The following is an 11769-nucleotide window of genomic DNA, read 5'->3' as shown; positions in this document are numbered from 1 at the left end:
GGGAGGCCGGAAGCTCCGTGACCGGAAGATGCAAACCGAAACTGCTTCGTGCATTGGCGGCGTCGTAACAGTCGTATCTATGCCTGTCGTAAAAGTAGCGGGTACTCCAACATTTACGCCCAGGCTGGTTGCGATTGTTGCGTGCTTTTCGCTCAATGCAATAGTAGTGCGAACAAACTAGTTGCGCTTTTTGCGTTTACGCTTACGGTCCGTGCGAACGATCCGTACGTATAGCGCACGTAGTCTGAACGCGGCATTACGCGTGCTCTTCTCCTCTGTTGTTGCTTGTTCTAGCTGTTGTAGTTGGACGCTCTCTGTGTCGCTGCAACTGCAGTTTTTGTCGTGTCCGTCGGGATATTTCCCACACTTTCAGCTTGACTGCGCTGCACTGACCACGCACCAATTGCGAGTACAGCACCATGCCGCGTACCTACTGCTGCGTTGACTTCTGCGCAACATATTCAGGGTTGGGTATAACTATGCATTGTTTTCCCCACGATACCCTTCACTGGCAGAAGTGGACCGAGTTCGCGACTCCCACATGCAGGAAATCGTCGCCGCTGGACGACGAAAACGAGGACGACGACGACGATGATGGCGAGGACATGGCAAACCACGTGCAGTCGTAGCAGACGACTAGCAAAACGAAGTTCGCGTGCCGGCGCGCCGCACGCTGGCTGCGCGCCAGAGCATACGTCATGACTTTTTGCGAACACGTGGCCACTTTGTTTACACTCCCGTTTGGCCGTCTCGTTGCTCTCTGAAACCGAAACTTGGACTGGTTGCTACAAAAAAAAGACTGCAAATAATTACCTGTCGCGCTCTGAAGTAAATGAGGTCTCGTGCCGTGATTACTGGGTGATTAACTATTATTAAAGCAGAAAAAACCACGTGGATTTTTTTTGTGTCAGTACTCCTTTAAGGAGTAAAGGTTCTGCGCATGACCGAGGTGCCCAGTGGAGTCGCTTCAGTAGTTCTTGTTTTTTTGAGGGGCTCGTGGTTCTGGGGGCAAGACAGCAGGTCATTATTACATCTCTTCACACAACGAGAAAATTAGGTCAAATGACATTACACAATAAATAGCTCCTTTATTAAAAAATATATCAAAAGCACAATTTTATTCGCACAAGAATATTTTAAAGAATAATTTATGCGCCACTCTCAAATATATATCCGCCCAGGAGAGCGAAAGCCTCGACAAAATAACAATGATGCCACCACAGCCATCTGGAGGAATGCGGGGCGCAAGAAGGAGGAGTTGCCCAACGGCTGAGCCGACGTCGCCCACGTAGGCGACGAGTATGTGGAGCAGGCTGCGGATTGGGGAAGGGAGGCTTGGGTAGGAGCACCACTTCCGCCGTGTCTTCCTCCTGATAGCAGAACATGCTCAGGAGACGCCAATCCTTGCCACCGTCCTCACCTTGCTGCTCGCAACACATACCGTGAGTGCTTGTACCACGCCACTGAGGGCCGCCTCCGAATACTTCTGGATGAAAACTATATAGACAGCGCAAGGCTATAACTCTCTGGAGTGGAACGGCTTCTTTTAACCGTTGGTCATTCTTCCATCAGTAATGCGTTTCAGCGGAGTCAACTCTTTCACTGCTCCGAAGCTGTCCCACGTAGATGACAAGGGTGAAGTCTGTGACAACGAAGGCGTTGCTGCATTGTTGGCCGACGCACATGACAAGGAAGAAGCCTGCACCAAAGTTTACGAAAGACGATTACGAATGTGGAAATACACAGGCTGGTGGCATTCTAATAATCCCAAGCTAATTAATATATCTTCATATTTCTTTCGCATGAAAGAGCGATGAAACGAAGAATGCTAGGCATAACTTTAAGAGACAGAAAGAGAGCGGTTTGGATCAGAGAGCAAACGGGTACAGACGACATTCTAATTGACATGAAAAGAAAAAAATGGCGCTGGGTAGGTCATGTAATGCGTACATAACCGTTGGACCATTAGTGTGAAAGAATGGGTACCAAGAGAAGGGAAGCGCTGTAGAGGACGGCAGAAGACTAGGTGAAATTAGGAAATTTGCGGATGCTAGTTGGAATCGGCTGGCGCAGGACAGGGGTAACTGGAGGTCGCGGGAAGAGGCCTTTGTCTTGCAGTGGACATAAAATTTGGCTGATGATGATATTTTTCTCGCAAGCAAACCTTGTCTTCCTCTCGCGAGCAACACAAGGCACGGGGGTCGCGAACGGCAGTTCGGCAACCCTTACTCCAAGCTCCAGCTAGCCTCGCATTGTGAAGCGGAGCAACTGGCAACAATGTATGTCACGTTGTACTCCGGTTCCTTGCTAATTAAGTGTCACGATTCAGTGCTAAGAAAACTGACATTGTCAAAGACGGTTGGCTGTGGGCTTTCTGCTCAATGAGTAGGGGCTAAATATTCGCATGCTGAACGACCAGCAGATAGCGGAAGGCCGCGCTGGTGATCGACTGAAGGGGTCACTGAGCATCAGAAACAGACATCCCGATTTTTGAGGTATATTGCGCTCGCTCTCTCTCTCTCTCTCTCTCTCTCTCTCTCTCTCTCTCTCTCTCTCTCGCACAGACGCACGCGTTCTCACCGCAAGCAGCCGTCTTAAACTAATCTGAACACAATTTGCATACATGCGTGGAAGATTTATAACATCACTGTGCTAGAGAAAAGCGGGACCACGCAAATTTTGTGCTCATTTCAGGCTCTATTATCTATCGCAATATCAAAGTTTTATAGTTTACTGCTGCTGCTGAAAGGTGAAAACCTGATATCATGTTTACAGGTGGAACACAACTGGAGTGGAAGTGGCTCGTAATGCTCATCGATCCATGAGGTGAGCTCTGTTTTCTGTTTGTGTGTGGCCTTTTTTCTTTAAGTTTCCTCAAACTCATAGGCTGAGTTATCTCAAATTACACGCATAGATAAAATATATTTCGATCATACGGAAATTGCGACTTCTAAAAAAACAATGCTATTCCCGGTACTTCGCAGAATGACTTGTGAATGCGCAATCATTAACGGATTGCGTGGAAAATTCTCGCAGCGTACATCTATGTGAGTTTAAGAGTATAGAACCGTCGAGACAAAACTACAGCAACGCGCTCGCCGCGCTTTGTAATTTACAGATCACATGGCGTAGAGATGTGTGCGCGCTAGTCTTTGGCTATTGGCCAATCACTGCCTGTCTAATTGCATTTAGTGGCCTGAGGAGCACGTGATAGAATAGCAAAGAAAATTCAGCTTGTATATTATTTAGGCAGATTGCGCAACCACACATAGGCAGTTTTAGTTGGGCATCCGCAACAGCTCTGCGCACGCAGGGAACCAGTGGAGGCGACAATGCGCATGCGCAATACGCAGGCGCACGCACGGTCCCTTGCGTGCGCCCGCAGTTTATTTTTCTTTTTTTAAGCTGGGCGTAACGCCCGCTGCGGGCTGTGCGGCCTTTGTGGGACGTTCTCGCGTGTTCTCGCGTGTCCACGAGAGCGCACTTTTGGATATGGTTCTGGCAGAAGACCTGACTCCGGCTTGTATTTGACTTCGTGGCGGCTGATATTGCTTACACAGTTTCAGAAGCTGGCGTATAGCGGCGCTGAGTAGCTCACTAAAAGCTCCTGCGCGTGCAAGTGAGCAATCTTCTCAACTTTTGCGTCCGGCCAACTATTGCCGCTTCATGCGCGAGTGCTTCGCTGGGTACGCGCGACCTCGCGAGCTACATACGTGGGTGGTTGCGGACGCCCACATAAAATGCCTAATAAAAAGCCGTTTGCATAAAATTTTGTCGTTCATCTATATGATCCAGTTTAATGCACAAACATTTTTGCGTTGTTTTACGTGCCAGAACTACGATCCAGTGATGAGTCACACCACTCCGGCATTAATTTTAGCACTCGCGATTCTTTACGGTGCACCGAATGTATTTTGCAGGAGCGTTTTTGTATTCCACCCTATCGGAATTTGCCTCCCCCCTATCTAAGACCGATCCCTGGACCTCGACCTCTGAAGAGCGGCGCATAGCCACTTGGCTACCCTGACTGCTTATTAGCTCGCCATCTCTTAGTTGCTACTGTTATTCAGTTTTTCTTCAAAATGTTGAACCACGGTCACTGCGTGGACAAAATATATGTACAAAAGATGGATAGATAGGCTGCACACAAATAAACTTCTGTGATTATACGTTTCTTGTGGTTTAATATATGTAAAACCGTGTAAAAGACTGTTATAGATACGTACTCAGCATTCTATACCCGCACAAACCAACTTTAAGACTAAAATGAATAGGCAAGCACATGGGGTGACGGTTTCATTTTTTCTCATGAATATTGTGAAGCGCTTTCCGAAACAGTTGAAGGGTAGAAAATCTGCATGGCGCATCTTAGATTCAATATGAAGATACCCGTTGCGCTATCTGCGCCTATCAACTAAACTTAACGGCAGTGCAGCTACATACACTCACCGCGAATGAATAAACATCCCTTGCCAGGGCTCTGCAGGAGCGCCGCCTTTCCTACCGGAGCCAGAAGCACGGTACGATGCTGGAGTTGCCAGGTGCTGCTGCTGATCCCAGAGTGCAGCCCGACATGGCGTCGAGCCAGAAGCACGGTAGGATGCTGGAGCTACCACCTGCTGCTCCTGCTGATCCCAGAGTGCAGCCCGACATGGCGTCGAGCCAGAAGCACGGTAGGATGATGGAGCTGCCACCTGCTGCTCCTGCTGATCCCAGAGTGCAGCCCGACATGGCGTTGAGCCAGAAGCACGGTAGGATGCTGGAGCTGCCACCTGCTGCTCCTGCTGATCCCAGAGTGCAGCCCGACATGGCGTCGAGCCAGAAGCACGGTAGGATGCTTGAGCTGCCACCTGCTGCTCCTGCTGACCCCAGAGTGCAGCCCGACATGGCGTCGAGCCAGAAGCACGGTAGGATGCTGGAGCTGCCACCTGCTGCTCCTGCTGATCCCAGAGTGCAGCCCGACATGGCATTATGGTGGCACTTGAGCTGGAAGACGTGGCCAGGAGACCTGCTGCAGTCCTTGTGGCGCCCAGGCAGCCGGAGGGATAGCTGTTTGGTCGATGCCCTCTGCGTAGCCCAGCCATCACCACGTCGGATGCGGACTGACGCTGGACGGCGGACCCGGTCAATGCGCCGTTGACGTCTTGCGTGAGGGTGCATTTGCATCCTGGAACGCGTGAAGGACTCCTGAGCGACTGAAGGGGCCATCGTCTTCGAGGTACTCGCTTGGTTGGCTGGTTGCTCTCGTGGAGCGTCTCGTGGAGCGTCTCGTGCAGCATCGAACGCCGAAGGGCGCTTCGTCTTTTACTCGCACGTGATCCTTGCACGCGTGCGACTGGCATCGCTCGGCATATTTTTATGAATACGAGTATGGAATGGTGTTTTTTGCAGAATAGATTGACATCGTTTAAAGCTCTTCCCAAATCGATGTCAAGCGCGCCAGATTCATGTTTTACCTGCTTTGAATTATCCATCACTTATGCGAGCTCAAAAAAAAAATTATAGTGTGCATTTTGTTATATACAGGCTATATACAGTAGCAGCAAGTGCCGTCTATCTAAAGACGTCATGAATGTGACTAGCCTGGCTGCGCCTGGGCGGGGAGGGGGGGGGGCTGCTTTTGAACATAATAGAATACAAATATGGCTACCTGTAATGCGTTCCGCATGTGTGTTCTTCATCAGTGGTAATCAAAGCCATCCAACGCGTCCCCGAGTGCCGATGACGAACCCAGTCATAACACTTTTTCAACAAGGTTCCTAATCCCTTCTTCCATTCTATATGTCACCATTTTATGTCGGTGTCCTCAATGCTATATTCTTTGCCTGTTGATTGGCAAACACTTCATTAATGCGGCCGTCCTCGTTCCGTGTTTCCTCGGGAATGTCGTACAGAGAATAGGGGGCAGCCTTTTACGAAAGTTATTTTACCCCCGATCGGGACGTCACATTATACGTGCCAGTCTGTGCAGAAAAGGAAGTGATGGGGTGCGTTCAGAAACTAAATGCAATGTTGTGTCAGAATATGGAAGTTCGCTTAACGTGCTCTGAATCATACTTTCTTTCGAGCTATATATACACATATCTTGGACGTCGCGCTCACATGAAAGCGTGACGGAAGGCTTAAAGTTTATCGGCAGTCTGTATCTTTTTTTCAGGTGAATAGCGCAAATGAAGTAAATATCAGTATCTCAGCAAGAATGACGAAGCGTTGTACATCTAACGAGGACCGATTTGATTTGCATTGAATTAGCGTATGAATAAGGCGTATGGGTGGCGAAAATGGTGCAATAATTGACAGACAGTGATACAGGGCAAATGTAACACGTGTTCATTTGAACGCTCCTTTTGCACTAAAATAACAAAAAGACAAGAACGAAGGATAATTGGTTGGTTTATTCAGCTTATTGATGTAGGCTATGGGCATCCGTGTGAAACTTTAGTGGGTGGGTCTGACTGAAGCTTGACCGCCTTAGTTTGTTCAAATCGCACCCATAAAAGTGTGCACGAGCGTTTTCGTATTAATGCACTATCGAAATTCTGCGGACGTGGCCGGCAGTTGAAGCTATTACCTCGTGCTGTACTTCAGAAGGCCATGAATCATTCCTAAACACATTTCGACAGGATCACGGAAGTGGTTTATCCTAAGTATAAGGACAGGCTTCGCGCACCAATTGCCCTGTCGGTTACGCTGCCCCTTGACGTGTAAGAGTGGCGGTTCCCTTCTTAGCTCGAGTTCGAGAGTTCGATTGCCAGAAGTGGCGGCCGCAATTCCAGTGTGTCAGATCAAACCGACGGAATGAACCTTAATGAAATGGCGAATTGTGATTAGTTGATTCTTCAATTTACTTTATTCGCTGTAATTTTTCCGCCCAGTGTGTGCCACTGTGTGCGTGTGCCCGTCCTTGACCAATTCTCCTGAGTTCTCGCATTGTCAGAAACCCGAAATGATGTTTCATACGTGTCGCACTTTTCTGTTCACGCACTTGTCATCCCCAGTCTTCCCTAGACAAGAGTCATGCATAGCCTTTGTCCTCGTAGACATTTCTGCGCAGACGTCTTGCAGCGTGCATCCGCCTGATTGAGACTGCATTTCGATAGAGCCTGTGAACGATACAGTGCTTAAGCATACACATTTCATGACTATGATAAATTTCTGAGCTTTGTGGTGCACATTCCACGAGATTACACGTTGCATATGATGAAAGTAAACTCAATTGTACTGATGGCCGATAGATGCAAATGACTTATTTAACCGCTTTACTAAAGCTTCGCTTCCCATAGATTCAAACATGTGCGTTGGGTCTACGTAATCATTTTTTTGTCCCTAATGGTGTCGTAATTTTTGCTCGCGGTTGCACACTGTGTGCATTATAAGAATATGAATTGCACGTGGAATAATTCGCCAAACTGAACCGTTCGAACTTCAAAGTGTTACGTAACTTAAGCGTGCGCCTTAGTTTTAGCTCCCCTGCAGTGGACATGTGTCTGTACTGTAATGGAAGAAGAACGAGGAGAAAATGTAACTGCGAAACCTTGCGTCGTTTTGTTGGCGTATTTCCAGTCGATTTAGAGCATTGCACCGGCCCCGACTTATTTTTTGATATTGATTAACTGAAATCAAATATGGATTATTCGCATAGTTGTGCACAAAAGAAAAGTGGAATAATAACAATTAAGAACAATGCCCAGCAAGTAGGCACTACCTCTCCAGAGTTATTCATTTCATTGGTGAAAAAAAAAATATTAAATCTGGTAGATTGAGAATGTTAACGTCTAAGGATCAATGAGAAATATACGTCATGAAGGCTGCGATTTTCTGCTGACGCTGTGTAGTTCAGTAAGTCGAGATGTGACTTAAATGACTGAAGACTTGAATGAGGATAAGTATTGCAGCGCCACAGTGGCAATGGCAACCGTCAAGTGGGGACACATGTGGGCCTACGTGAAATATGGCTGTTAAGCCGCGACAGTTTCTCTTTATTTTCATGCTGTCCCTGATTGAAGGTTGTAGCTGCATCTCCTGAGCTTGCGCAGTTAAGTTTTTTGTGCACCATCTTTTCCGCCCCTCTGCGACCTCTCAGTTGATAGTCGGCTTTTTTCTTTTGTCCGTTTCCCTCTGTTTGTGTCCGCGTCTACATGCTTACCTTTTTTCAAATGTGAAACACTATCGCTGACGCGTGGTGTGCATGTAGGCGGGTAGAAACTGTTCCGAGAACATTTACCGTCATATGCCGTTGCTTTATTTTTTGCTGATGTGGGCAAAACAATGTTCGCCGCTGTAAACAGCGATTGCAATGCTTCCAACCAGCGAGAAGCAAGGGCACAGGTACTGAAGTCCAGAATTCCTAGGCGACAAAGTCTTCTTAGGAAGGCTTGTTTACGCCTTAAATACATTATTCAGTTTGGCACTACGTGTTACCAATGTGAATCACGTCTCTATTCTTTCTTTGCAACACGTCACCTTCGCTGCATTAAGGGGAATAATGTACAATTGACCGTGGGCTTGCCAGCTATAGGCTCATTCAAAAAAGCACGGGAGTTCCCCTTACAGTTTTGCGGGAGTAAGGGCATTCCCTCACGCTAGGTTAGACAGGACGCAAGCAGTACACTTCAGACAATTACAAACAGACTCTTCAGAAACCCTAGACTCATGCACGCCATGTATCCAGACATGAACACTACAAACAGATGCACATCGTGTGGCGAGGTTGCCACACTAAATCACATGTTATGGGAGTGTCGGGACCTAACAAACAAGTCGGGCAGTGCTGACCCCTCCATCTCTTCCACCGCCAGCCTCCGGTCACGCTGGATGACCGCACTGCTCAGCTCTGACCTGACAGCACAACTCTGGGCCGTCCAGCGAGCCGAGGAAGCCGCTTCGAGACAAGGTCTCGGAACCGCGTCCGCGGCGGGTGCCCAGACCCACTAAAGAGACGCCGGACTCAAATCTTGCTGATTTTAAATAAAAGTTTCCGCTCTCTCTCCCCTTACAGTTCAATACCCGTAGAAAAACACGCGAGTTTCGTAACCTGATGGCACTGGCTACCATTCTACCTTTCGAAACGATCGTTCTACTCTCCTTAAAAAAAAAAAAGAACGGTCGCGCAAGCCGACAGTTTGAGGACTATGACCTACACCAAATTGACCTTGCAGTCATAAGTGGTGATAACTCCAAACGTAATAATGCTGCTCAAGCTCATTGCTCCTTTGCATGAATATATTCCCAAAAACTGACATTCTCTGTTTTACTGTTGTAGCATGCAATCACTTAACATTCTACGATAAAGACAAAAAATAGGAGTGGAATGATTTTATTTATTTATTTATTTATTTATTTATTTATACAATACTGCGGACTCATGGTCCAAGCAGGGCGGTCGATACAAATACAAAAGAAATACAAAAGAAAGAGCCACAATAATACAGGTTCGGAAAGATTACTTCATAGTTTGATCACTTGCTTTCATAAGGTAGTTCCATTTACTAATGGTTCCCGGGAAATAAAAAAAACTTAAATAGGTCTGTGCCAGCAAAATATGGGGTGAGGGCGTTTTCACTGAGGTGTCTGGTGGGCCTGCTAGATAAGGGTGCCAAATATATTGATCTATCTTGCGCTAGTTTGTTTTCTAAGAGTTGGGAAAGAAATTGTAATCTAAATGTTTGCCTTCGTGCCTGTAATAGGGGAATGCCATTTGCTTGCATTAAATCAGAAGGCCAGTCTAGTGTTGCAAATTTATTAAAAATAAACTTTACGGTCTTTCTCTGAATACGTTCAAGACAATCGATGTTGTGCTTAGGATCCCATATAATGCACGCATATTAGAGTCTTGGCCGCATAAGAGCAGTATAGCAGAGCAGCTTAACAATAGAGGGAGCAGTTTTAAGTTCATGTTTAAGGACACAAAGCTTGAGGAAGGTAGATGAACAAACATTATCAATATGAAGATTCCAAGACAGATTGCATCCATGAGTTAAGTGCACCGTTCATATAGCATATACGATGTTTTTGAATTGAAGCGACTGTTCCTTGTTATGCCTTCGTTTTGTCATTTGTATTATGTACGTATCCTCCTCTCCGCTCTTCCAAGCTTTTATTGTGCATGTGACGGGAATTGCCGGCATTATTGAATTTCATTTCTTAGACCCATAACTAGCCTACAGCTACGGGTCCAAACAGTACTGGACACACTTTTATTGGGTTTTCATGGATACATAAAGAATTTGAATTTCAATTTGACACCATGCTTGATTAATGCTACTAGTGTTTTCTGCGCCATATTTTCTCATTTAGGAACGAAATGTATCTAGTTGAACACACTGACGGGTGATGAGTAAAAACACGTGACAAGTTCTGCTTAAGGTGATCGCTATGGCTGTAGCTGCGGCCAAATTTATTTCTTCGATCGTAGCAGTAGCAGCATTGGCGATGTAGCAGCGATACGAACCGTGCTGGAGATGAGATGCATCTCTAACTGGCGTGGTAAAAGGGCACTTATTTTATTTGTCTGAACAGGTTCGGAATATATATATTGTAAAGTTTGCACTCCAATGCTATTCCTCTTCGCTCTTCCTCCGTGGTCCGAGCTGCGCTCTGCCTGCCGTGAAGGGTGAATAATAAAAAGAAGCAAAACCTACAGGGTCTCTTGATATCTGTCTTAAGAGGCGAACGGCAAAAGCCTACTCTTCCTCCTCTTATCATTCGCCTCTTTCTCTTTGCCTCTTCTCTTTCGCTTCTTTTTTTAAGTAGTTACTGCTCACTACTAAGCATTTTTAGTCATTTGTAATCAATTGGGGTCATTAGAAGCCGTCGTTAGACATGTTGGTCATATCCTAGTCATCAGTAGTCATTACAACTCATTTCAGTCATTATTAGTCATTACTGGTCATTACTAAGTATTTTTAGACATTTATAATCAATTGTAGTCTTTACAATTCGTCATTAGACATTTTGGTCATTTCATAGTCATTTCAGTCATTATTAGTCATTACTGCTCACTAGTAAGCATTTTAGTCACTTGTAATCAAGTGGGGTCATTACAAGCCGTCGTTAAATATATTGGTCATTTCGTAGTCATCGGTAGTCATTTCAGCCTATACTACTCATTACTAGACATTTCTAGTCATTTATAATACATTGTGGTCATTACAAGCCGTCGTCAGACATATTGGTCATTTCGGAGTCATTAGTAGTCATTACAAGTAATTATTAGGCATTATTAACCTCTACCAATCTCTTTTACAACGTTATCATTCACTAACTGTCACAATCAATCATGTTCATTCTTCAATCTGTCTTTATTCTGTCTTCATATGGCGTGATGACGCTTCGGTGGACACTCCGCCGGTCAGGTCTGCTGCCGCAAACTTCACCATGAACCTAGAAAGGCGTTCGCCTTAATGCAATCGATCGAAAGGAATTCTCGCGTTATATCGGCTCAGGTTACCTCAACCAGTCACAGGAACCCCTACGGCTGCTTTCCTTTTTTGTCGCGGAGCTCGTAAATTCGACGCTATTAGCCCGCTGATCTTTGAGCCACTCGCGTGTGACGTCAGAGGGGGGACACCTGCTCTGCTCGAGTTTTCAAAATGCGGGTCTGCGGGTTTGCGCAACAGTACATACGGAATCTTGCAGGACGCTATATCCGGCGAAATCGAGTGGAGTCGCTGCCACGCTTAGCGTGCACTCCCGTTTTCTGCTATATAGCCACAGGTGTATACAGGTGCGTCTACAGCGTTGGTTACTCATCATTGCCGTTCGGATTAT

General features: G+C 46.3%; 1 protein-coding gene across 1 annotated transcript; it reads right to left on the bottom strand.

Annotated features, from left to right (window-relative positions):
* Nucleotides 1-1079: 1079 nt before the first annotated feature.
* On the bottom strand, nucleotides 1080-10471 carry LOC142567996 (uncharacterized). Its single transcript, XM_075678087.1, has 3 exons — nucleotides 10451-10471; nucleotides 4450-4859; nucleotides 1080-1699 (listed from the first exon to the last, which is right to left on the bottom strand). The coding sequence occupies exons 1-3, from the start codon at nucleotides 10469-10471 to the stop codon at nucleotides 1600-1602; spliced, it is 531 nt and encodes a 176-aa protein (XP_075534202.1). The 3' UTR covers nucleotides 1080-1599.
* Nucleotides 10472-11769: the final 1298 nt, after the last annotated feature.

The sequence above is a fragment of the Dermacentor variabilis genome, unplaced genomic scaffold, assembly GCF_050947875.1.
Source record: "Dermacentor variabilis isolate Ectoservices unplaced genomic scaffold, ASM5094787v1 scaffold_15, whole genome shotgun sequence".
NCBI lineage: Eukaryota > Metazoa > Arthropoda > Arachnida > Ixodida > Ixodidae > Dermacentor > Dermacentor variabilis.
The sequence above is the reverse complement of the archived record's forward strand: the minus strand, read 5'-3'. Positions and strand labels throughout refer to the sequence as shown.

Coding starts and splice junctions, on each gene's coding strand:
- LOC142567996 (XM_075678087.1), bottom strand. CDS start 10,471: ATGCATCTCATCTCCAGCACG. Junction 4,860..10,450: donor TGCATCTCATCTCCAGCACG/GTTCGTATCGCT, acceptor TGGGGTCAGCAG/GAGCAGCAGGTGGCAGCTCA. Junction 1,700..4,449: donor GGGATGTTTATTCATTCGCG/GTGAGTGTATGT, acceptor ACTTTGGTGCAG/GCTTCTTCCTTGTCATGTGC.